The sequence below is a fragment of the Dendropsophus ebraccatus genome, chromosome 4 (assembly GCF_027789765.1).
Source record: "Dendropsophus ebraccatus isolate aDenEbr1 chromosome 4, aDenEbr1.pat, whole genome shotgun sequence".
Taxonomy (NCBI): Eukaryota; Metazoa; Chordata; class Amphibia; order Anura; family Hylidae; genus Dendropsophus; species Dendropsophus ebraccatus.
In genome coordinates this window covers 105,249,434-105,271,603 of record NC_091457.1, presented here as the reverse complement: position 1 = coordinate 105,271,603, position 22,170 = coordinate 105,249,434, and the positions used below count along the sequence as shown (strand labels likewise).

The 22,170-nt window shown below is 44.9% G+C and overlaps 1 protein-coding gene across 2 annotated transcripts; it reads left to right on the top strand.

Moving 5' to 3' along the window:
* The first annotated feature begins 5,782 nt into the window (after positions 1–5,782).
* Positions 5,783–20,199, top strand: ALAS1 (5'-aminolevulinate synthase 1). 2 transcript variants are annotated; one of them, XM_069966618.1, is made up of 11 exons: positions 5,783–5,946; positions 7,045–7,254; positions 9,279–9,473; positions 11,804–11,932; positions 12,360–12,582; positions 15,242–15,426; positions 15,864–16,043; positions 16,695–16,859; positions 17,238–17,506; positions 18,021–18,183; positions 19,895–20,199. In XM_069966618.1, exons 2-11 carry the CDS (start codon positions 7,059–7,061, stop codon positions 20,053–20,055), a joined length of 1,866 nt encoding a protein of 621 aa, XP_069822719.1. In that variant the 5' UTR covers positions 5,783–5,946; positions 7,045–7,058; the 3' UTR covers positions 20,056–20,199. The 2 variants fall into 2 exon arrangements, with proteins under 2 accessions (XP_069822719.1, XP_069822720.1); XM_069966619.1 differs by lacking the exon at positions 5,783–5,946 and adding an exon at positions 6,836–6,927.
* The last annotated feature ends 1,971 nt before the right edge of the window (positions 20,200–22,170 follow it).

Genomic DNA, 22,170 nt, shown 5'->3' with positions numbered 1-22,170 from the left:
CAGTTTTGACTCTCATGAGACACTGGGTTCCATCAAGACTTATTTCCTAGGACATCCACTGACATAGAGGTGGAAGTTTATCAAACTTTGTGCAAAAGAACAGTGCAGTTTCCCATAGCAACCAGCCAAGCTCCTTTCATTTTTAGAATGCATACAACACTACAGCACACACGTCTGCAGCTTCAGAGCTGAAATCTCTCATCTCTTCTTGTTCAGTGTCTGCTGTAAGCTCGCTCTCGTCATTAGTGAGGTGCCTAATGTTTCCAAGAAAAAGCAGCAGAACAGTGGTTGTAGCTCTGGAGCATATTACAGGATGTTTTCAGGATCAGTACAGGATAAGTAGTGCAATGTATGTACACAGTGACCCCACCAGCAGAATAACAGTGAGTACAGTTCTAGAGTATTCAGGATGTAATTCAGGATCAGTACAGAATAAGCAGTTTATTCACACAGTGACCCAACCAGCAGAATATTGAGTGCAGCTCTGGATTATAATACAGGATGTAGTACTGTATATACTGTACTGTATATAGTTTGATTCTCTATGTACTGCCATCATGACTGCAAGGAGCTTAATCTCCTCCTCCATTTGGTGTACAGCTTGAACCCTGATAAAGTAGCTTTTCTGAAAAGGATGTAATCAGCTGTAACATGTAAATATAAATTGAGGCTGTATTCCAGTATATAAAAACATTTTAACATAGGCTGGTATAAAAATAAAAAAGTGATACTTACCTACCCTGGTCCCCTTGCAGGCCCACATTTCTCACTGCTTCTCCCTGCCTACAAGAGGACCTGCGCCATCTTGGTCAAGGTAGAGAAGTCAGTTCCTGTCCCACTTTGACAGTAGTGAAAAGTCATGAGCACTGGTGAACCAGAAGTCACTGGATCAGGAGCTGCTGGGGACTGAGGCAGATAAAGTATTACTTTTTTACTTTCATACCAACCCCCTTTAAGTCATTCAGCATGTGCCCAAGGGAGGAATTCTTATGTCAACAGTACCCAATAGAGATGAGCGAACCGGGTTCGGGTTCGAGTCAATCCGAACCCGAACGTTCGGTATTTGATTAGCTGGGGCTGCTGAACTTGGATAAAGCTCTAAGGTTGTCTGGAAAACATGGATACAGCCAATGACTATATCCATGTTTTCCACATAGCCTTAGGGCTTTATCCAACTTCAGCAGCCACCGCTAATCAAATGCCGAAAGTTCGGGTTCGGATCGACTCGGGCATTCGAGGTTCGCTCATCTCTAGTACCCAATGGAGATGCTGCAGGAATAGGATTAAATGTCGGAATGTGCCTCAGGGGTCTTTGTAGGCACTCATGTCATTTCAGAGTGAAACTTACAGGAGAAGCTGGTGATCAAGGGGGGATTAGGAGACTAGGATGATGGGTGTTGTCACTGCCTTGATATGTAATGGCTAGTCTGTGTTCTATGTGTTACTGCATTTACATATCTAGATATCTGACCAATATCAGTTTAAATCGCTGCCTTTAAAACAGAGATTAAAATTTTTATCCCAGAAACCTAACCTGTGGAGCTTGTATATCAGTCCCCAGTGTGGGTCCTCCAGCTCAGCTCCTTGTATAATACCGAGAGTCTCATGTTTCTCGCACGCCACCTTGTAGGCTTTATCCTCCTTTTTCTTCTTTCCCTGGCTCTCACAGCTCAGATATCACCTGACGCTCACATAACACTGGGTTACACTGACCTGAGAAGTGAAAAACACCAACTTGACCTGTAAAATGTTCAGAACAGCTCACATAAAATGTGCCTCAAACAATAGCAATGAGCTGATGTCCTGAAGACCATTACTGACTTTCTGTAGAACTTTAATGCGATGATCAACTAAGGCTACCGGTCGACTTTATAACAAAACACCATCTGTCTTGTTTCCCAACATCTCATTTCATTTTGTCTTTAGGCAACTATACAAATTGAACTATGGACTCTTTTAAATCACGATTTCCCCTTAGAAAGTGTTTGCAGTATTGAAAACTGCAACATTGAATGATCAGTGAATGAGGGCTGCACTGATAGAGTTGTAGAAGGTGAATCCCCTGGGGCACGCCTGGTAACTCTAGTCAATATGGGGAGCCCATGGTGTTAGTGGTGCAGAGACCCAGATGTAGGTTAAATATAAAGAACTTATTTACTTAGCAAACCAACTGGATGCACAGTCTCTTGTATCACAGTGGTCCTAAAAATTGGCTGGAGCAAGTGCAACACCCTTGAGAATGTGTGATGGGAATTGGGAACCCAATAACTCTTTGCTCCTCTGTAACCCTAAACAAACCTCTAGTCCACTGATTTCTCCATTGCAGGTTGCACACTCACTGCTCCCAGCAGATTGCCAAAAAATAAATTATACTAACCGAGTTGAGCTGCAATGCCGTCTATGGGGGTACAGGTTCTTCCATAAACTTTATCTTGGCAATCGGTAAAGGGGAACTCCAGGTAGAGGTTAAAAAAAAAGAAACTTCTGCAGAAGCATATAGCATTACTTACCTATATTTCACAGTTTTAAAACTACCAAAAATCCATTTGTTTGGGGAGGGGGGGTTGTTTTGTATTGTGTTCCTGTACTTCCTGGTTGAGCAGTTCCCAGAATGCAGTGCTGGTTCCAGAATGCATTGCTTTCCCTCAGGTGTCCATCACAGTTCACAGTCCTTGCAGCAGCTGCTTCTGGCCCGTCAGAGATGGTGGATCACTCAGGGCATTGGGGGATCCAGCCAAGCCTCCTGTGACGTCACACCCTGCCCCCTGTCTGCATCATCAGCCTGTCCTCACCAAACACACACAATGTGAGACACAGGCATGGAAGATTTGTCTCCTAAGGTGGGAGAGCAGAAGGAGCAGGAGACAATGTGAATTGGCACAGAGGCCATTTGTCTTCACTTCCGGAATTTCTATCAGCTACCAGTGTGGCAGAACCGCACAGATATGGAAATACATTATATAGACACATCTATATACCTTTTAATGTACTTTTAATAGAAAGCAAAATTTCCTTATGTGGAGTTCCCCTTTAAGGCTCATTTTTATAAATGAAAGCAAACTGTGATCTCCCTAGGAAACCTGGATACTTCAGGATATATTTCTGGCTCTGCAGGAGCTAATAAGATCTCAGTGATCTGGGCACAACTTAAGATACTGGTCCTCTTCTGCGTTTTGAGCTTCATCTCTCCACATTGAACTGTGGAGAGCACCTGAAAACGTATAGTGCCAGTGACCCTTTAAAGGAGTATTCCCATCTCAACTAATATGCCTCTCTTTCCCACCCATTCTTAAAGGGGTTATCCAGCGCTACAAAAACATGGCCACTTTTCCCCCTCTCTTGTCTCCAGATTGGGTGGGGTTTAAAATTCACTTCCATTGAAATAAATGAAGCTTAAAGGGGTAATCCAGCGCTACAAAAACATGGCCACTTTTCCCCTACTGTTGTCTCCAGTTTGGGTGGGGTTTTGAAACTCAGTTCCATTGAAGTAAATGGAGCTTGATTGCAAACCACACCTGAACTGGAGACAACAGTAGGGGGAAAAGTGGCCATGTTTTTGTAGAGCTGGATAACCCCTTTAATTGCAAACCACACCTGAGCTGCAGACGAGAGGGGGAAAAGTGGCCATGTTTTTGTAGCGCTGGATAATCACTTTAATAGCTGGTTGTCTAGGTTACTGACCAGCACTCTGTTCTCAAAGCCGTGGTCTGGCTGGTGTATATATATTGAATTGTAGATGAGAATACAGTGTTTAGATATTGTATAATATATACACCAACCAGAGCGCTGGTAACTTAAGGTAATTTAGCCAACCAGCTGTCAACAGGGAAAGGAAAAGAGCAGCTTATCCGGAGAAGGAGGCAAGTCTGCTAAATGAATGTATTTGCTGAAATATTTAGCCTGAGTCATACATTTAGTCCTACATATTCATATTTAGCTTGAGCCCTACAAATGTAACTATGTTATTTGAGATGGGAAGAGGCGTTTAAAGGGGTAGTGCAGTGTAATGGTGCGTTCACACCTACAGGATCTGCAGCAGATTTTCTGCAGAAGATTTCATTTAAATAACTGAACACAGCATCAAATCTGCTGCAGATCCTGTAGGTGTGAACGCACCCTAAAGCATTATTTCACTAAATAACCCACATTACAAAGTTATATAACTTTGTGTTGTGTGTGTGTGTGTGTGTGTGTGTGTGTGTGGCCCCCTTCACACGTCCGGAAAAACCATCCGGAAAAAATAGGACATGTCCTATTTTTGTCCGGAATTCCGGCCCGGACGCCCCCATAGAAGCCTATGGGGGGCGCCGGAATCACGGGCACTTTCCTGATGTACATCAGGAAAGTGCCCGCGATTCCGGGTTACCGGCGCACCCCCCACCACCCGCATAACTCACTGCTGCCGTCCACTTCTGCTCCCCCGGCCTCCTGCTTCCTGATGCTGCGCCCGGAGTCCTCACCCAGCGGCACCCCCCCCCCGGACCTCAGAGTAGCGGCCTGCGCATGGACCGCTTACCCATCGGCACCCCCCCCGGTCCTCAGAGTAGCGACCAGCACGCTCACCCATCGGCACCCCCCCCCCCCCCACCCCCGTAGCTCAGAGTAGCGCAAACCAGCTCCCCCCCCCCGACCTCACTCAGCGGCACAATAAATCTCCGCCAAAACCCCCCCCCCTTACCTCGGAGTAGCGTCCGGCGCCCGGACCGCTTACCCAGCGGCACCCCCCCCCCCCCCGCCCCGGACCTCACAGTAGCGACCCGCGCCCGGTCTCCTCGTCCAGCAGCCCGACACCACACACACCCCGGACCTCGGATCAGCGCCGCCGCGGCAGTGCTGTATCCTCACCCGGTTCCAGGTCAGAAGACCAGGAACCAGGACAGGTGAGATCGCCCCCCCCCAGGAGTAAAGCTCCCACCATGTTCTGCTGAGAGGCCATGATGGGAGTTGTACTTCTGCAACCTGGATGGCCACAGGCTGCAGAAGTACAACTCCCATCATGACCTGTCAGCCGGCATTATGAGAGTTGTAGTTCTGCAAGCTGTGACCATCCAGTTTGCAGAACTACATCTCCCTTTTTTTCTTCTGATCAGGAAATCCTGAAGGTTTTTCCTGATGGTAAAAACGGATTACTGATCAGGAAATCCTGATACTTTCCTGATGACATTTGTGGCCTCCTGATCAGGATTTCCTGAAAGTAAAAACTGACACGGACGTGTGAAGGGGGCCTGAGGAGGGGGGGGGGGGGCATGGGGAAGGGGACCATTCACCTAAATAACACACATTACAAAGTTGTATAACAGTGCAAAACAGTATAACTCTAAAAGAACAGTGCATATTATCACAAGGACAATAAAACAATACAATAAATCATGTCATATGCTATTATGGGTGTGTTTACATAGACAGAATTATCCGACAGGTTATAATTGAAGCCAAAGCCAGCTGTGAACAGCTACTGAGTTCTGGAGGTGCAGAAATCCCCGGTCCAGGAGACAAGCACAGGAGAGCAATGTATTTGCCAGGGCAGCTGAATGTATATAGGCTGTGTGCTGCAGAAGAGAACTGTGCTATAATGGCTCTGTAACCTCTTATAGGACTCGACCCCTTTAAGCTCCAAGAGCGTGAGAACAGCCAGCGCCGAAGAGATTTTACGACATAGATGACGTCAACTACAACCTGCGCCTTATTGGGTGGGTTGAATGCCATTCATCTATAGTCTATCCGGATTGGCAGAGCTGGGGCGTGCCGTGGAAGCTACCAATAGCGGTAGGAGGCACGGCCAGCCGGAAGACAAGACCCTTCATTACCAGGTGACATTGCGGCGCTCGGCCAGAAGCTAACCGGAGACCGCAGGTGGCAGTGTCCCCTCTGTGCTCTGTGTCCCGCCGCCCGACCACCGCCTCGGACCCCGCTCTGCCTCCAGACGTCACTCCTGTAACGCTTCAGGTGCGCTGTGCTGGGAGTTGTAGTTCTTCCCGGGTACCGACCTGCGGATTCTTCCATCAGATGTAAATGTAGAGAAGGTCTAAGGAACTCGAACTCTACCCCCCTCCCCCATTCAGCATATTAACTATTTATAGATTTTTTTTTTTTTTTTTTTTACTGTGATCTTAGTTGTGATAGTTGAGGTTTGTATGTTTTGGTGTTTTGGTCTTTTGTGTTTTTTTTTTTTTTTTTTTAATGTAACCAATGTGTGCCCATCATCAGATGTCAGGAGGGAGCGGTGTGTGGGGTGCTCTGCTCTGTCAGTGTTATGGAGAGGACCCCTCCTATCTATGGAGCCCACCACCACCCAGCTGCATTTCTATTATACCCCGGTGTCCTTGTCACCGTACTATGTGACCTCTCTCTCCGTCCTTAAGCTGTCATTGTATGATAGGTTATTGTGAGCAATTGGGCTGGAGCTGAATGTGTTGAAGGAGTGCAAGGGTTAAAAACTAGAGGTTTTAAACTGTATTTCAGAATGGTTTCATGTTCCCCAACCTAAGGCTCTTAGCTGTCCGGGCATGCTGAGAGTTGTAGTTTTGCCACAGCTGAAGAGCCTATGGTTGGGGATCATGGCTTGGTGTAATTTTTTAATTTGCTGTCATAAAATATAACTTTTGACCTGTCATCAGGCTGTGATCCTGACGTATAGCTGGGGAGAGCGCTGGGCAGCAGCACAATTCTTATTCCGACAACGTAGCCTAATAGACGTACATTGTTGGAATTGGCCATTAAGGAGAGGATAGCATGGCTGCTGCGCTCTCTCCGCCTATATCTCCTGATCTGAGCAGTGAGACCCGCTGTGATCAATAACTTTTGATGCCTGATGACCTGTTAAAAAAGTTCTTCTTTACAACAGATACTCTTGAAAGAGTTTGCTACAGTTTTATCCAGGCGAGACAATTCCTTCTCATCCACTGTAACAAATAGGACAGCAGAGAGGTTTGTGCTGCGGCTTTGGTCACTTCTAGACTGGAAGCAGTTGAAGCATTTGCATGTTTCAGTATTCTAGTGGATTTTATTGCAGAGCTGATACTGACCACTCTTCCTTTCTTATAGATAAAGTGACCAGGATGGAAGCAATTGTACGCCGATGCCCCTTCCTCTCTAGAGTCTCTCAGGCTTTTTTGCAGAAAGCTGGGAAATCTCTGATCTCTTATGCCCAGAACTGCCCTGTGATGATGGCGCCCAGACCCCTGTCCAGTGCTCAGCTGAGCACATCTGCCGTGCACCACCAGGAGACCAAAGAGACCTCCAGCAGCAATAAGGGTAAGATCCGTCTATCTCATCTCCATTCCAGCTCTTCTTTTCTTTCTTGTACTACTTCACCATACACCTGTTGGAGGTTGCTGGGAGTTGTAGTTACACAGCATCTTGGGAGAACCTTAAATTATTCCTTTTTTTTTGTGAGCCTGAGCTATGTAAAGGGAGGTTAGATAACCAGTAAATTCCATGAAGTCTGCTAGTAGTTGGTAAAGCTCCTCTTGCCCCAGATTGTGGGGGGTTCAAGTGCCCACCATTGCCCTAAGAATCTTAGTTGGCCACAGGGACCACTAAAGTCTAGGGGTTAATTGCCCTACAAGAGGGTGGCATGGATGTGCTCCTGATCTACACCATACAGCTGACCTTAGCCTTTGACGTCTGGGCCGTGGACTTCTCTGGAATGTTCTCGCCCTGTTTATCTCAGAACAATCGTGCTGAACTCTGACACAGAGACTGTAGGTGATAAGAGGCGGCATTATAGCTCATTACACCTGGGTTTCACATGAAATCAGATCAGTTGTGGCTTTGACTGTATACCTACTGTATGTAGATTTTATAGGATTGTCCTGTAATATTAATTTATTTCACAATGGAGTACCACAAAGATATGTAGATTCATGATGACCTTTGTTCACATAGAAGATCTGAATGTTAAAAACTCCCTCCTTGTAACATTTGTTATAGATTCTTTAAGTCTCCAGTAAAAGCAAGTAAAAAAAAATAAAAAATTCGGTATGCTAAATCTCAATAGATCAGCATAACGGTCAGACTAATGCTATAACAAATCTAGAGCAGGACAGTTCCTTTAGTCAGGCATCATGGAACAGTTATGTAAAACTTGTCTCCGGAAGTACATGGAATGTGAGGCCATGGTGCAAATCATTCTTGTGATCACAGTTGGATCTAGCGTGGAATAGTCAGCAGTTCTTTGCTAGCTTGTCGGTTTATAGACTGTCGGGTGCTGGGTTAAAGGGGTTGGCCAGGATTAAAAAACTATCTATCTTCTATAAGCCGCGCCACACCTTATTGTGGTATTACATATTCGCTTTCGTCACATCAATGGAACTGAGCTACAATGCCACAAGCAAACTGAGGCCAAGAGTGGCGCTATTTCAATACATGTTCCCTTCTTTCGGTACAAAGATGAGCAGAAAGATGCTGGGTTATCAGGTAGCTGAAGGGAAACAATATAAACTTCCACTGTATGAATAGAGAAGAGGTCCAAAGTGTTTACATAAAACCTGCAGCTGCCACTTTATAAAGTCCTGGCGGGTGCTGCTGAATGTAAATCCTAGGTCTGTAGCAGAGGTTACCAACTTCACTGTACTGGCTTCTTTGGATTTATTATAAAGGACCTGGGATGGTCTTGTTGGTAATTCTTGCAAGTATTGGAACCAGACATAGGACCTAGTGAAATACTTTCATCAGACAACACCTACCAAAAAGATCCTGCATTGTTTGTACACTCCCATTGCCTGTGTTGCAATCGTAATACAGTGCAGGGTGAGCTGAGTTCTACCGGCTGCACTTGTAATTCCTGTGTCATGAGATCACGCCCGGTGAGGAGCCTGATCTGCAGCCAAGGCCCAATCTATAAACTCTGCTGCTCCTAGAACTCTAAGCAAATATTAACCTGAAAACTTAGCTCACCCCTTGTATAATCATTTATTTTTTTTCTTATCAGTTTCTAACCCCTATCCCATATGCCAGAAAGTCTGGTAACGTTACACATGGAATCTGCTTGCTGTTTTTAATGGGAGTTCATATAGTGCACACTGACATTACACTAATTCTTTATCTAAAAAGTGAAGCTTGGTGTCAGGTATCGTAGATAAAAATAACCAGATAAACCTTGACTTAACCCATGGCATAGGAGCTGAAAACCCTTGGTATCTTCTGTGTATTCCAAATAATTGTGGAGAAATCCGTGGTGTGAACATACCCTTGATCTGTTATGTTACATCCTGCATGGCCTCTTAGATATGTTAATAACAGAATCAGTTCTTACCGCTTATTTGCTTTCTTACTAGATGTGGTGCCTCCAGCAGCAATCCTCTCCCCCTCATCCCAGCCGCCAACTGATCACCAAGGAGGAGCCAGCAGCCAGAGCGCTTCTAAATGCCCCTTCCTGGCAGCGCAGATGAGTCAGGAAAACAGCAGCGTGTTCCGCAAGGCCAGCCTTGCCTTACAAGAGGACGTGCATGAGATGCAGAGCCTGAGGAAAGGTTTGTACTGCATCATATTCACCAATTTTCTCTTTGGGAAAGCTGAGTGACAAGATATATGGTTACTTTTTTTTTTTTTTTTAAACTCATTTTATTGAAGTATGTACACCAATAAACGCAAAAGGTTACATACACAGAATGTACAGTGATCAATAACAGTGATCAACAAAGGTGACATACAAACATGAGAAATCAGTCTGCTGTTATTAATAATATGTGAATAACAAGTCTCTCATGGCGTGGAAAGCTCAGTAAAAAGAAACAAAGGAAAATATACTATAAGGGTACAAACACACACGGCATATACGCTGCGTATTTACTGCTGCGATACGCAGCAGATTAGATCTAAATAACTGAACACAGCATCAAATCTGCTGCGTATCTGCTGCGTGTGTTTGTACCCTAAGAAAGCAGGATAGATGGGCATCAATAGAACAAGTCCAGAACGTCAGGGAACCAACCATACAAAATCATCATCTCCTAGATATCATTTCTTGCTCTCATAAATTGGTTATGTGAGTAGCTAGTAGAAGGCAAAGAACACCATAGCCCCCCAGACCTTATGAAATTTAGTTACGCAACCCCTGTTTTTATAAGTCACGTATGTATGGTAGCATAGAGTTCACCAACACCTTCCATTTCCGTACAGTAGATAATCTAACATCCATCCACATGATAGCCACAGTTTTCCGAACCATAAACAGGGACTCCCTCAAAAATATTCTCAAGTTATGTGACCACCGTTCCTCATCTAACATACCAAATAGACATATTTTAGGGTCATACGGCACAGTCACCGTCAATATTTCTGTAAGAACCTCCAAAACCCTTAACCGGTGGGCAATCCTACATCATATGCCAGAAATCGGAGGAAGGTACCGTACACCCGTGACACTCTGTTCCGGGGCATCTGCCCATGTTGTGTAATCTTATCGGGGTCAAATAACTCTGGTGTGTTATGTAGAGTTGTGTAAGTTTTAGTCGCAGCAGGGGAGACATACATGGAAGGCTAACATATATTGCCAGATATCGTTCGTAATACCATTAACCTTAGCTTCCCACCATGACCTAACAGAAAGAGTCTCTAATTCAAGTTTGGAGTGAAGAAGATAAGAATATATGGCAGATGTAAGACCTCTAGGGCCCTGAGACCTAATTATACTTATCAGAGGAAATTTAGAGAATGGCGGTCCAGTGGAGGGGAACTGAGCCCTAAAAGCATGTTTTAATTGTATGTAGCGATAAATGGACTCCCTGGTAAGACCTAAAGTGTTTTGGAAGTGCTGAAAATCATAAAAGCCCTGATTCCCTTGAACAACCCCGACCTTTGTGACGCTGAGATTAATCCAGAACAAGGGCTGTAATTAATGCTCCAGACAAGTGCGTGAATTGGGGATTATGCCATAGGGGCATTTCCATCATATCTGTAAAAGCTAAGAGTTTCTTAGTTTCCACCCACACCTGTCTCCCCAGCTCCCAGAGGGAGCAATTTAGTACCCCGTGGCATCCCACCCTCCAATACTAGCCACAGATGTTTGAGCCCCAGGATATGTGCTAGATGATGTTCCCTGTTAGGTAATATGGCCGCCTCCACCCACTTAGCAAGATAACGCAATTGCTCAGCCAGATAATAAATAAATATATTAGGCAGCGCCATGCCACCCAAATCCTTGGGACGTTGCAGGGTGGTCTGCCGCAATTTGGCCCTGTTAGAGCTGCATATAAAGGGGTGGAACATAGAGTGTAACTCTTTAAAGAAATACAAGTGGACCGTCACCGCTGCATGCTCCCAGATGTGCATAATATTCATTTTAATGAGATTTATGCGTCCAGCCACTGCTAAAAGTAGGGATGGCCAATTGTGAAATTTGTTTCATACATAGTCCAAGGGCGGGAACACATTAGATCGGAGATCTGCAAATGAATCCTTATTAATTATAATTCCCAAATATTTAAAACTGTTTACAACCTTTTAGATCCCGTACCTGAGAACCCCATCCCCCCTCCCGCAGCGGCATAAAAAATTACCTTAGACCAATTAATTTGCAGGCCAGAGAAGGAGCCAAACCGCTCAGTCATTTGTATGGTGATGTGCTATATGGTTACCTTTATTGCTTTGGCTAGGATTCAACAGATCCTATTTTTATTGTGTAGTTATGCAAGGATGAGTACAATGTTGCTTTTATTAACTCCTCAGGCACTTCCTTCTTATAAGGAAGTTATATTAAGAGAGTATTGCAATTTGGAAATTCCCGAATCCTCCCCATGAGCCTAGTTTTTCCCGCTGTATTGTCCTTTATTGACAAACAATCCTGTGTTCTGTATTCTAGATCTGGACTCATCACCTGCAATGGAGTCGGCCATGTGTAAACCAAAGCCGCAGAGGAGTGTGGGAGTTCTGGAGCAATTTCAAAAGCCTGAGCTGGTGTCTCATCTTCTCCAGGATAATATGCCAAAATGTAATGTCTATTCTCAGCCCCTTACTACTGCCTTAAAGTAGCTCTAAATTGAATAAATCGGTGATGGGAAACCTTTGGCACTCCTGCTGTTGCAGAGCTACAATTCCCATCGTGCCTGGACAACCAAAGATATGGCTTCGGCTACCTAGGTTTAATATCGCTGGTATAAACAGTTTTTCTAGGTCTTTGGATATGTAGTCTTCAGTGTTAAGAAAGGAGAAGTTCATTGTGTTTTATAGATACAGCCATGGGCATGTCTGTGTATACCTGTTAATACAGTTCCTCCTCCAATGTGTGCTAGGGGCACATTACTTGTGACCACTGGAGTGTTTGACTTGTGATTAAGAAATTAGATATCCCATAGATTGTGAACTCGCTGCATTGTGCAATATTCTGTGTAATCTCGGTGTAACTTTTTTTTTCCCAGCCGTGCGCACCTTCCAATATGACCGATTCTTTGAAAAGAAAATCGAGGAAAAGAAAAATGACCACACTTACCGCGTGTTCAAGACAGTCAACCGCCGAGCACAGGTGTTTCCTATGGCCGATGACTATTCGGACTCGCTGATCAGTAAGAAGACTGTCTCGGTTTGGTGTAGCAATGATTACCTGGGGATGAGTCGCCATCCAAAAGTGGTCGGAGCAGTGGTGTAAGTTTCCCTTCTAAGGTTTCTTCATCTAAACAAGTCCCAGGGCTGTGTCTAGTAGATAGCACTCCTTGAACAGTCATCTGCTGCAGGGTCTTTTGTAACCTGCTCCACAGAAAGTTGGGTGGCAACCACTACAGCTTCCACAGTGATCAGCATCCACTTGGTTTAAGTAGAATAGAAAATATATCTAGTTAACCAGCAATATGGAACATACGATGTTTACCATTCAGTTGTCTGGAAAAGCTGGGTGACCTGTGGACATGGAATGCCAGGAAACAAGGACATATAATATCTTTGCTGTTCCCCACATAACCCCTTTAAGACTAAAAGCATGACTTTATTGTGTGGTGATTTATGTGAGCTTCTATATTAGCATGTGACCTAAAGCATAGAATCTAGGCCGATTAACTGGGGTATGGAGGCACATAAGTACAGACGCCCATTATGTACATGTTCTGAGCCAGGCTGTGCTGTATAGGACATAACTAATTTCCTTCAGACTGGATAAAAGAGCGATAACAGCGTTATGTCCTGACCTAAATCTGTTTATAGCTTCACTGCAGGGTCACCGGGCCCCTGGAACTGGGTCATTTTCCCTGCATATAATTTACTCATGTTACTCATGTTTAATCCTCTCCCCCCCCCCCCCCCCCAAACACACACCGGTTAGGTAACGTCCTTTTATAATGAAGCTCTCCGCATTATGTTACCAGTGACAGAAGCTGGGTGTTTTTTGTTTTCTCTGACGGTATACTGCAGGGAGAGGCCGTTGTTACCTGATGACACCATTTTTTCTTAGGCTTTCGAGGCTGTAAACATTGACCCAGAATGAAGCCTCCCTCAGCTGTAGAGCAACCATACAAAATGTTAGAAAGCTGCTTTAATAGAAACTCGCCAGTCTATTAAGCCTAAGCCTCTATATAGACTTGTCCAGAACACTACAGATGGCTGTAAATCCATATTCTGAAACCTTTGTCCAATTGATGACTTTGCGTCCTATTACAAGTGAAAGGAGTAAGTCCTCTGGTTATTGCTGTTTAACCTGTTCTCCGGGACCTAAATGTCAAAGGGTTAATTTTCATAGCACTTCAGTATAGTTGTATAAAGACCTGCCCCAAGTGTCCCCTTTATATTAGTTTGTATAGAAGCTGCTGTGCTGTAGTCTGTCTTCTCGTGTTCTTGCAGTGTAACAAACCTGGTCAACCTGGATTTTCCGGTGATGCAGACGTGCATCTATGTGCCCCTCTGGGGTCTTACATGGCAGAATCATGGCACTGGAGAGACAGAATAATAACTTCTTTCCTGGATTTGCCACTCCTGTGTTCAGCCTCTTCAGGGGGATTAAAGTATAACCTCCTGATCCGGGGGATTAAACTAACTGCAAAAGGCCCTTTGTGGCCTGATGTGGGAGGGGGGCTCCTGTACAGACTCCTTTCATTAAACAATGCCTTACATAGACTGCTCACTACTTCTGACCAATTTCCCAGTAACTAGGACCTTGAGGAGTCCTTTCTTATCCACATGTTTATAAGCTTTATCTTTTAAAGGGAACCATTCACCCCGTGGCCCCCGTTAGAAACAGACAAACAGTTACATAAAGGTCAATATACTTACCATATCGCTCCCGGTCCCGTCCCGGATCTCGTTGTTGACACGGAGAAATCGCCGATTCTTCTTCTCCCGCCCATTATGGTAATGAGCTGAGATGAGTCCAACGTCCATAGGAAACGACGGACGAGTCCAACTTATTCATGAGGTCCTCTTCTCGTCGCCGCCCATCCACGCCTCCTGGAACTTGATTGACGTCTTCAGTCTTCAGTCTCCTCACGAATTCCCGCGCAGGCGCCGTTGCGAAGGTCTCGTCATCTCTTCTGCGCCTGCGCGGTAAACAGGATATGTGCTCGTGACGTTCCTGTGTACCGCGCATGCGCGAAGTCCAACACGTCACTTCAGCTCTGACAATCGGCGCACGCGCAGTAAACATTGAAGCTGTGGAGCGGCTTCAATTGTGAACTGCGCATGCGCCGAAAACGACCGTCACGGCGCCTGCGCGGGATCCGGCGAGAAGAAAGAAGACGAGGAGGAAGAAGACCCGGCGTCAATCAAGTGTCGGAGGCGGGGAGAAGGCTGGACTTCGGGCCGGCGGCACTCATTACCATAATGGGCGCGAGAAGAAGAATCGGCGATTTCTCCGTGTCAACAACGAGATCCGGGACGGGACCGGGAGCGATATGGTAAGTATATTGACCTTTATGTAACTGTTTGTCTGTTTCTAACGGGGGCCACGGGGTGAATGGTTCCCTTTAAGGAAAGCTAGATGACCCCCACAGCCCACTGATACACAGTATATAGACACTCCTTTCCTGCATGTCTGAATTTCCTCTTATAGTTAATGGCTTTATGCAAATCTCTCAATCTCACAGGAGCAGTGTCAGAATTAATAATTTACACATTGTTTGCCCAACATCTTACTAGTAACAGAATAAGGAAATTACATGGGCTACATCTTCCTTATCCATGGCCACAGTGTGACAACATTGTTTGCCAAACAGTTACAAGAGAGCTGTAGGATGTTATCCAACAGAGATTGCTTTATGAACTTCCCCTTTAAGTGTACAAAGCTTACCTTTTAATCTAAATCTCTTGCATGTTATTATAGGGAGACCCTAAAACACCATGGAGCTGGTGCAGGTGGCACCAGGAACATCTCGGGTACTAGTAAATTCCATGTGGAGCTGGAGAATGAATTGGCCGACCTTCATGGCAAAGACGCAGCTCTGCTATTCTCTTCGTGTTTTGTGGCAAATGACTCCACACTCTTTACTTTGGCTAAAATGTTGCCTGGTGAGTAAGTGCCATAGGGCCTTAAAATATCAGTCATGAGTGACTCTTGCCTTTCTGTTGATAACCTTGGCAGTGTCTGTCAATCAGCATTGGGTGGGCAAGGACAGGAGAAGCTCCTGGCTATTACAGACAGTGCTAGAATCTGGGCCAGTCTGTACTTCATGCTGGCCTCAGATGCCACTGTACACTGTTGGGGACATTCCCTATAAGGGGGAGTCACTGTTGCAGCTTGGAATTTGAGTGTATAAGCAGAGCAGCTGATCTGTCACCCCTCTTCATGTAAATGTATCTGTATGTTCTCTGTACTGGAGATGTGATAGTAGTGATTGTGGGAGATTTCTACATTTATCCTATTAAAGGCCATCACAAAGCGATAGTTTGCATGACACAGTAATTGAAAAGCACAATGTTGACGTGTTTAAATCTTGTTCATACAGGTTGTGAGATCTACTCTGATGCTGGAAACCATGCCTCTATGATCCAGGGTATCCGGAACAGCCGTGTGCCAAAGTACATCTTCCGTCACAATGACGTTGCCCATCTTCGGGAGCTGCTAAGGAATTCTGACCCCTCTGTACCGAAGATTGTGGCTTTTGAGACTGTCCATTCCATGGATGGTGAGTGTGCATAGTGACTTTTGTTGTGTGCTTGTATAAGTTAGTAATATTGTCACCCCCACCCTTAGGCCCCGTTCACACTACGGAATCGCCTCCGCTCAAATAATCGACATGTCAATTCTTTGAGTGGAGGCGCGCGCACCCTCCCATTGTAACTGATAGAAGGCAGGATTCAGCCCTGAATCCAGGCCGGAATCTCGTCGCTGATTCCGTAGTATGGACTGGGCCTTACTATGTGGTGGTCTCTGCACCATCCACAAGCTTAGATGCTGCACATTTGATATATACCTGTATAAAACTTATCTTGTGTTCACTAGGTTGGGCTTCATGACAATTTGTGCCCTCTCACCAGCAGGGAGACTGGGTCCCAACTACTGTTAAGCGCCGCCTAGTTGACAGTCAGTCTAACAAACCAGTATCTCTTTAATTGCTTATGTAAGGGAACTATATTTAAATAGGAAATCAATTGTTGCTACATGTACCCCGCCCTGCACGGGGTGCATGCAAGCTATTTCCTTTTGTGTGAACTATGAGGTAATCTCTGATTTTCCTGTTTGAGGATTGTAGTTCTTATAAAACCTTTCATTTCAAAGTTTGTGTGCTGTGTCAATATCTGCACAGTATTCTGAGGTGTTACTAAATGTGTTACAGGTGCCGTCTGTCCTCTGGAGGAAATGTGTGACGTGGCACATGAATATGGAGCCATCACATTTGTGGATGAAGTGCACGCAGTTGGGTTATATGGTGCCCGGGGTGGTGGTATAGGAGATCGTGATGGAGTCATGAATAAAATGGATATCATCTCCGGCACTTTGGGTAAGTTTGTGTTGCATTGTTTATTGTGGTGACGTCTGACATTTTGCTTCAGTTATTTGATTTGGATAGAAAACAACATACAATCCTGATGTGCAGGTAGGAAGGGGATTAGGTACAAGACTACAGTATTTACATGTATCAGACTGGAATCCATGGGTAGAATTGTGACAAGTGCGCTTTACTCCCTTGGCTCACTGGATTACTTCACTAGCCTCTTATAAGGGAATCCAAAGAAACAGGACTGAGATGGCTGTGAGCTGAGAAGTAGAGTGTGCGTCCACCCATGTCTCCCTGTTGATTCTAATCGGATAATGAAGACTTGTGACATGCCAAGTACGCTTTAAAACCTTGTAAGTGACCATTTGGCTTCTTCCCTAGGGAAAGCATTTGGCTGTGTTGGTGGCTACATCGCTAGCACTAGTGCTCTAGTAGACACTGTCCGCTCCTATGCTGCTGGTTTTATCTTCACCACGTCTTTACCACCCATGCTGCTGTCTGGAGCCATGGCATCTGTCCAGGTGCTGAAGAGTGAAGAAGGGCAGGCTCTGAGGCGCCAGCATCAGCGCAATGTTAAGCTCCTGCGGCAGATGCTGATGGATGCTGGCCTTCCGGTGGTGCACTGCCCTAGCCATATCATCCCCATCAGGGTGAGTACTGGGCATCATTGCTGCTGGGTACGCATGAGGGTGGAGCTGTGTCAGATTACAGAACGCACTGTTCGCTTGGTACACTGTTTCACAACTCCTATAATCCTATTGAAGGGAATGCATTGTATACATATTCTGTCTGCCATCTGACAGCCTGAACATTATATATTTGGCTTAGTTCTGAAGTATTTATGCAGAACATGGATACAAACTGTTCTTAATCTGGCATCTTTAGAACCTGATATGTGCAGGATTCATTGACAGTAATAGAGATGTGCTATAACGCTCATTTTTAATGGCAGAGACCCTACAAGAGCTCAGAATAAAATGTTGGCACACATCTGCTGTCTTATAATGTATGGCTATCTTGTCTGCCCCTGTTCTCTTTAGATTTAGCTTCCACAGCCCATATTGCACAGTTCCTTTGGCCCATCTGAAGAGGATGTTATTGAATATATAACCACACTGTATACACCTTCAGGTGTCATTCATATTCTGCTCTCTTCCTCACCAGGTTGCAGATGCTGCCAAAAATACGGAGATCTGCGACCAGCTAATGAGTAAATACGACATCTATGTACAAGCGATCAACTATCCCACAGTCCCACGTGGAGAGGAGCTGCTGAGGATTGCACCCACCCCACATCACACCCCCCAGATGATGAGCTACTTCCTGGGTACGTACCACTATTATAACCTGCAGGGCTGTACGCAGCTCTGGAACACATTACAGTGCCTATACCCATAATGGGAAGGAACCATGTGGCAAAATGTATGCTGTTAGCTACAAAATGCTGTAGTTTAGCTCTGCTGCTAAACTTTATTATTTATTATTTTTTGCCATGTAGCAATTACAGGTGAAGCACATGGATTTTTTTTGTGTAGTTTACTGGACTCCTGTCCACTGTAGATTTACAGTTTTTATAGATCCATTTAGTATGCAGTTTGGAGTCCAGAATTTACCATGGCAAATGTTAGGGATTGCTTCAGTAAAAGGTTATGATTGAAATGTGGCACTAGTATCTGGTCCAGTTTAAACCCACTGAGAGTTGGTCTAAACTTAGACTGGACAGTCTAAGAATACAAGAGTCCTCAAACAGCATGATACTTGAATTATACAGTCTGGCAATGTTCTAGTTATAAGGGTTTACACTGGCTTACTAACCACTAGAGATGAGCGAACCTCGAGCATGCTCGAGTCCATCCGAACCCGATTGTTCGGCATTTGATTAGTGGCGGCTGCTGAACTTGGATAAAGCTTTAAGGTTGTCTGGAAAACATGGATACAGCCAATGACTATATCCATGTTTTCCACATAGCCTTAGGGCTTTATCCAACTTCAGCAGCCACCGCTAATCAAATGCTGAACGATCGGGTTCGAATGGACTTGAGCATGCTCATCTCTACTAACCACCTATTAGGGCCAATGTTCCTATTAGCTGACAACAAGCAGATGTGAAAATGGGGAGGAAATTTAAACAAGACCCACATTTACAAAGACTGGCATATATAAGGACAAGTCTAAAGGATATCCTTCAAGTGATTTCCTCCAAATGTTGCTAATTATTATTTGCAACTATTTTGGAACACTTTACATCATAAATAGTAGATGTGCACACCAAAGTATTTTTTAAGTTGCAAAAATGAAAGAATTTTTTTAGATTTAAAAAAACATGGCTGCTTTCTTTCTAAACTGGACCAATCTTGTCCTCAGTATGGATGTGGTTTTGTAGCTCTGTTTGGATGTGGTTTTCAAGCAAATAGAGCTGAAGTGTAAAAAAATATAGAACATGGTCAGCTCACCGTGTGAATATGTCCCAATATTAACGGCAACCCTCCTGGTAAGGAGCAGGTGATAAGAAATGGGCTGATCACCCAGGTATGCAGTCCATAAAAGTAGAAGGAAATCACAGCTCCAAAAAACGTGGAGGAGTTAAAATGTCCAAAAATCTTTATTCCAAAGCTTGTTAAAAAACAACAACCATGTTAAAAATAGCACGTCTACGCGTTTCGGGGACAAGCCCCATAATCATAAAAGTGACTGTCATGATTATGGGGCTTGTCCCCGAAACGCGTAGACGTGCTGTTTTTAACATGGTTGTTGTTTAACATGCTTTGGAATAAAGATTTTTGGACATTTTAACTCCTCCACATTTTTTGGGAGCTGTGATTTCCTTCTACTTTTAAGAGCTGAAGTGTAATACAACACACAAAATGATGACAGATGTGGCACTGTATGCAAGAAAGTACCATAGCTGTGTGGGTTGACCCCCCCCCCCCCCCCCCCATAATTCTTGCCTACTGCATTTAATACAATGACTATGATTTGTTACAAAAAACTGCAACACTTCAAATTTCTTATTGCTCATATGTCTGCTCACCCCACAGAGAAGCTGCTGATCACCTGGAAGGAGTTGGGTCTGGATTTAAAGCCTCACTCCACCGCTGAATGTAACTTCTGCCGGCAGCCACTGCACTTCGAGGTGATGAGTGAACGTGAGAAATCCTACTTCTCGGGTCTAAGTAAAGTTGTATCCGTGAGCGCCTAACGCAGGCCCCTGGAGGTCACATGGTGCCAGTCTATAGTCTAAAATTGTCACACTATGTAGTATGTCCAATGATCACTGTTCTCAATATGAATATTGTATCTGCCAATGGTTGTCTGTTATTAAAGTCTATCTTTCATATGGTTACATGTCAGCGTTGTTTTCAATTACTTTTTTATTTTATTTTTTTCCTCCGCAACTCCATGTGGTAAAGCACTGGGCCACTGACTAAAACCGCACAAATCTGTTCTATTTTCCCCTTTGTGTCTGGGGCCATCATGCATACACCTGATGCTCAGACAAGCAGAGTCATAGGGAGGCATTGTTAGCCCTAGTCAGGCTAAGCAGCAACATGCAAATGCTCCACCTGACAGATGCTGCTTTTAAAGCCCAGGCCAGGAAACTACGGAGCTATCAAACTGGGGTTTGCAGCCACAGTGCATGTTCACTCCCAAGTTCATGCTGTTCTGACAGTCAGAATACCCCCCCGTCACCACACGTACAGCCCATGCTAATAAAGTGCACAGCATGGGTCGCAGACAGTAGCAACAAAACCTAACTACAGTATTCAAAGATGGAATGCTGTACTCTGAAAGAAGGCATGTAATGAAGCCCTGTTGAAGATATGTTGTATTTAGACACAAGATTCATTACAAATCTGCTGGGAATACACCTTTTATGGACTCGTAGTGATAGGGTCTGTTACCTTGGAATGGCACACAACATTTGGCTTTCCAAGCGTGATGGGAACAGCTAGGACGACCGGTTTCTCATTCCTGCTTTAAACAAACCTGATCAGAGAATGAGCTCAAGACAGGGGGGGTCACCTAACATGAGTATATAAGGAGGCAGTATAGAAATCCTTCATGATCTACGTAAATTACTGACTGGAACAATAACGTGGGCATCCTATATAGAGATGATTAAATTTACAGTAGGGATGAGGTGAATCAAGCTGCAGGGCTTTGAAGTTTCCGCTTCGTGCTGCTCCTTCCCAAGTGCTGGGAATAGATGGATCCCATCCTGGGAAACTGGGAGAAGTTTCCCAGCAGCATGGAGTGGAGCAGACTTCAAAGCCGCAGCCTTATGAGCAGATAGGAACAAAGTGATTCACTTAAAGGGGTACTCCGGCCCGGGGGTGTGTTTAAGCTATGGCCGGGGAGGGGGTTGTTATAGATGGCGGCCGTCACTTGCCTTCACGGTTCCAGCTCCGGGTCCCGGATCGCTCCGCTCCATACACCCGTCCCGCGGCCGCTTCCTGGTGTGAGCTGCGGCATGAGACATGACGTCTCAAGGTAGCTCAGCCATTCAGTGGCCGTAGTGGAGTCCCGCCTCGGCCGCTGAATGGCTGAGCTGCCTTGAGACGTCACGTCTCATGCCACAGCTCACACCAAAAAGCGGCCGCGGGACGGGTGTATGGAGCAGCACTATTTGGGACCTGGCGCTGGAACCAGGGAGGTAAGTGACTGCGGCCGTCTATGACCACCCCCTCCCCGGCCAAAGCTTGAAAATACCCCTGGGCCGGAGTACCCCTTTAATTCCTACTGTAAATTTGCACATGTCTAAATATAAATAAATAAATATATATAGTAAAGAAATCTATTTCTAAGAGCAGTGAGGTTCTGGAACTTTTCTGCCAGAAGATGTGGTCATGGTGATGATTACTCCAAGAGTCCAGATGAAGCCTGGATATGTTCATGCATTATAATATTACAGGTCATAGTTGCAAATTAAGCTTTAAAAACTTTAGCTGAAGTCCAAACCACCCAAAGATACATGGTAGGTCAGCACACTTGTGGCTGATGAATCTTTCAGTTCTAACATTCTCATAGGATGAGCACGTGAGATGGATTCTGGGGTATTAGTATATGAAAAGATAAGTCAAGACTGCTGTGGGAAGTTTACACCAGTCTTTATTTGGCCTTTTTTCCTTTATTTCATCACATAGGAGCCCGAAGCATTTAAGGCCAATTAGCCCTTAATCAGGACCGTAATTTAAAAGTACCTACCATTCCTCTTGCACAGCAGGATACCTTTCCAAAACTCTGGCAGCTCTGCGTTCCGCTTCTAAAGCAAGCATTGTAGGGACCTGCAGGAAGCGCCATGGACCGCATTGTA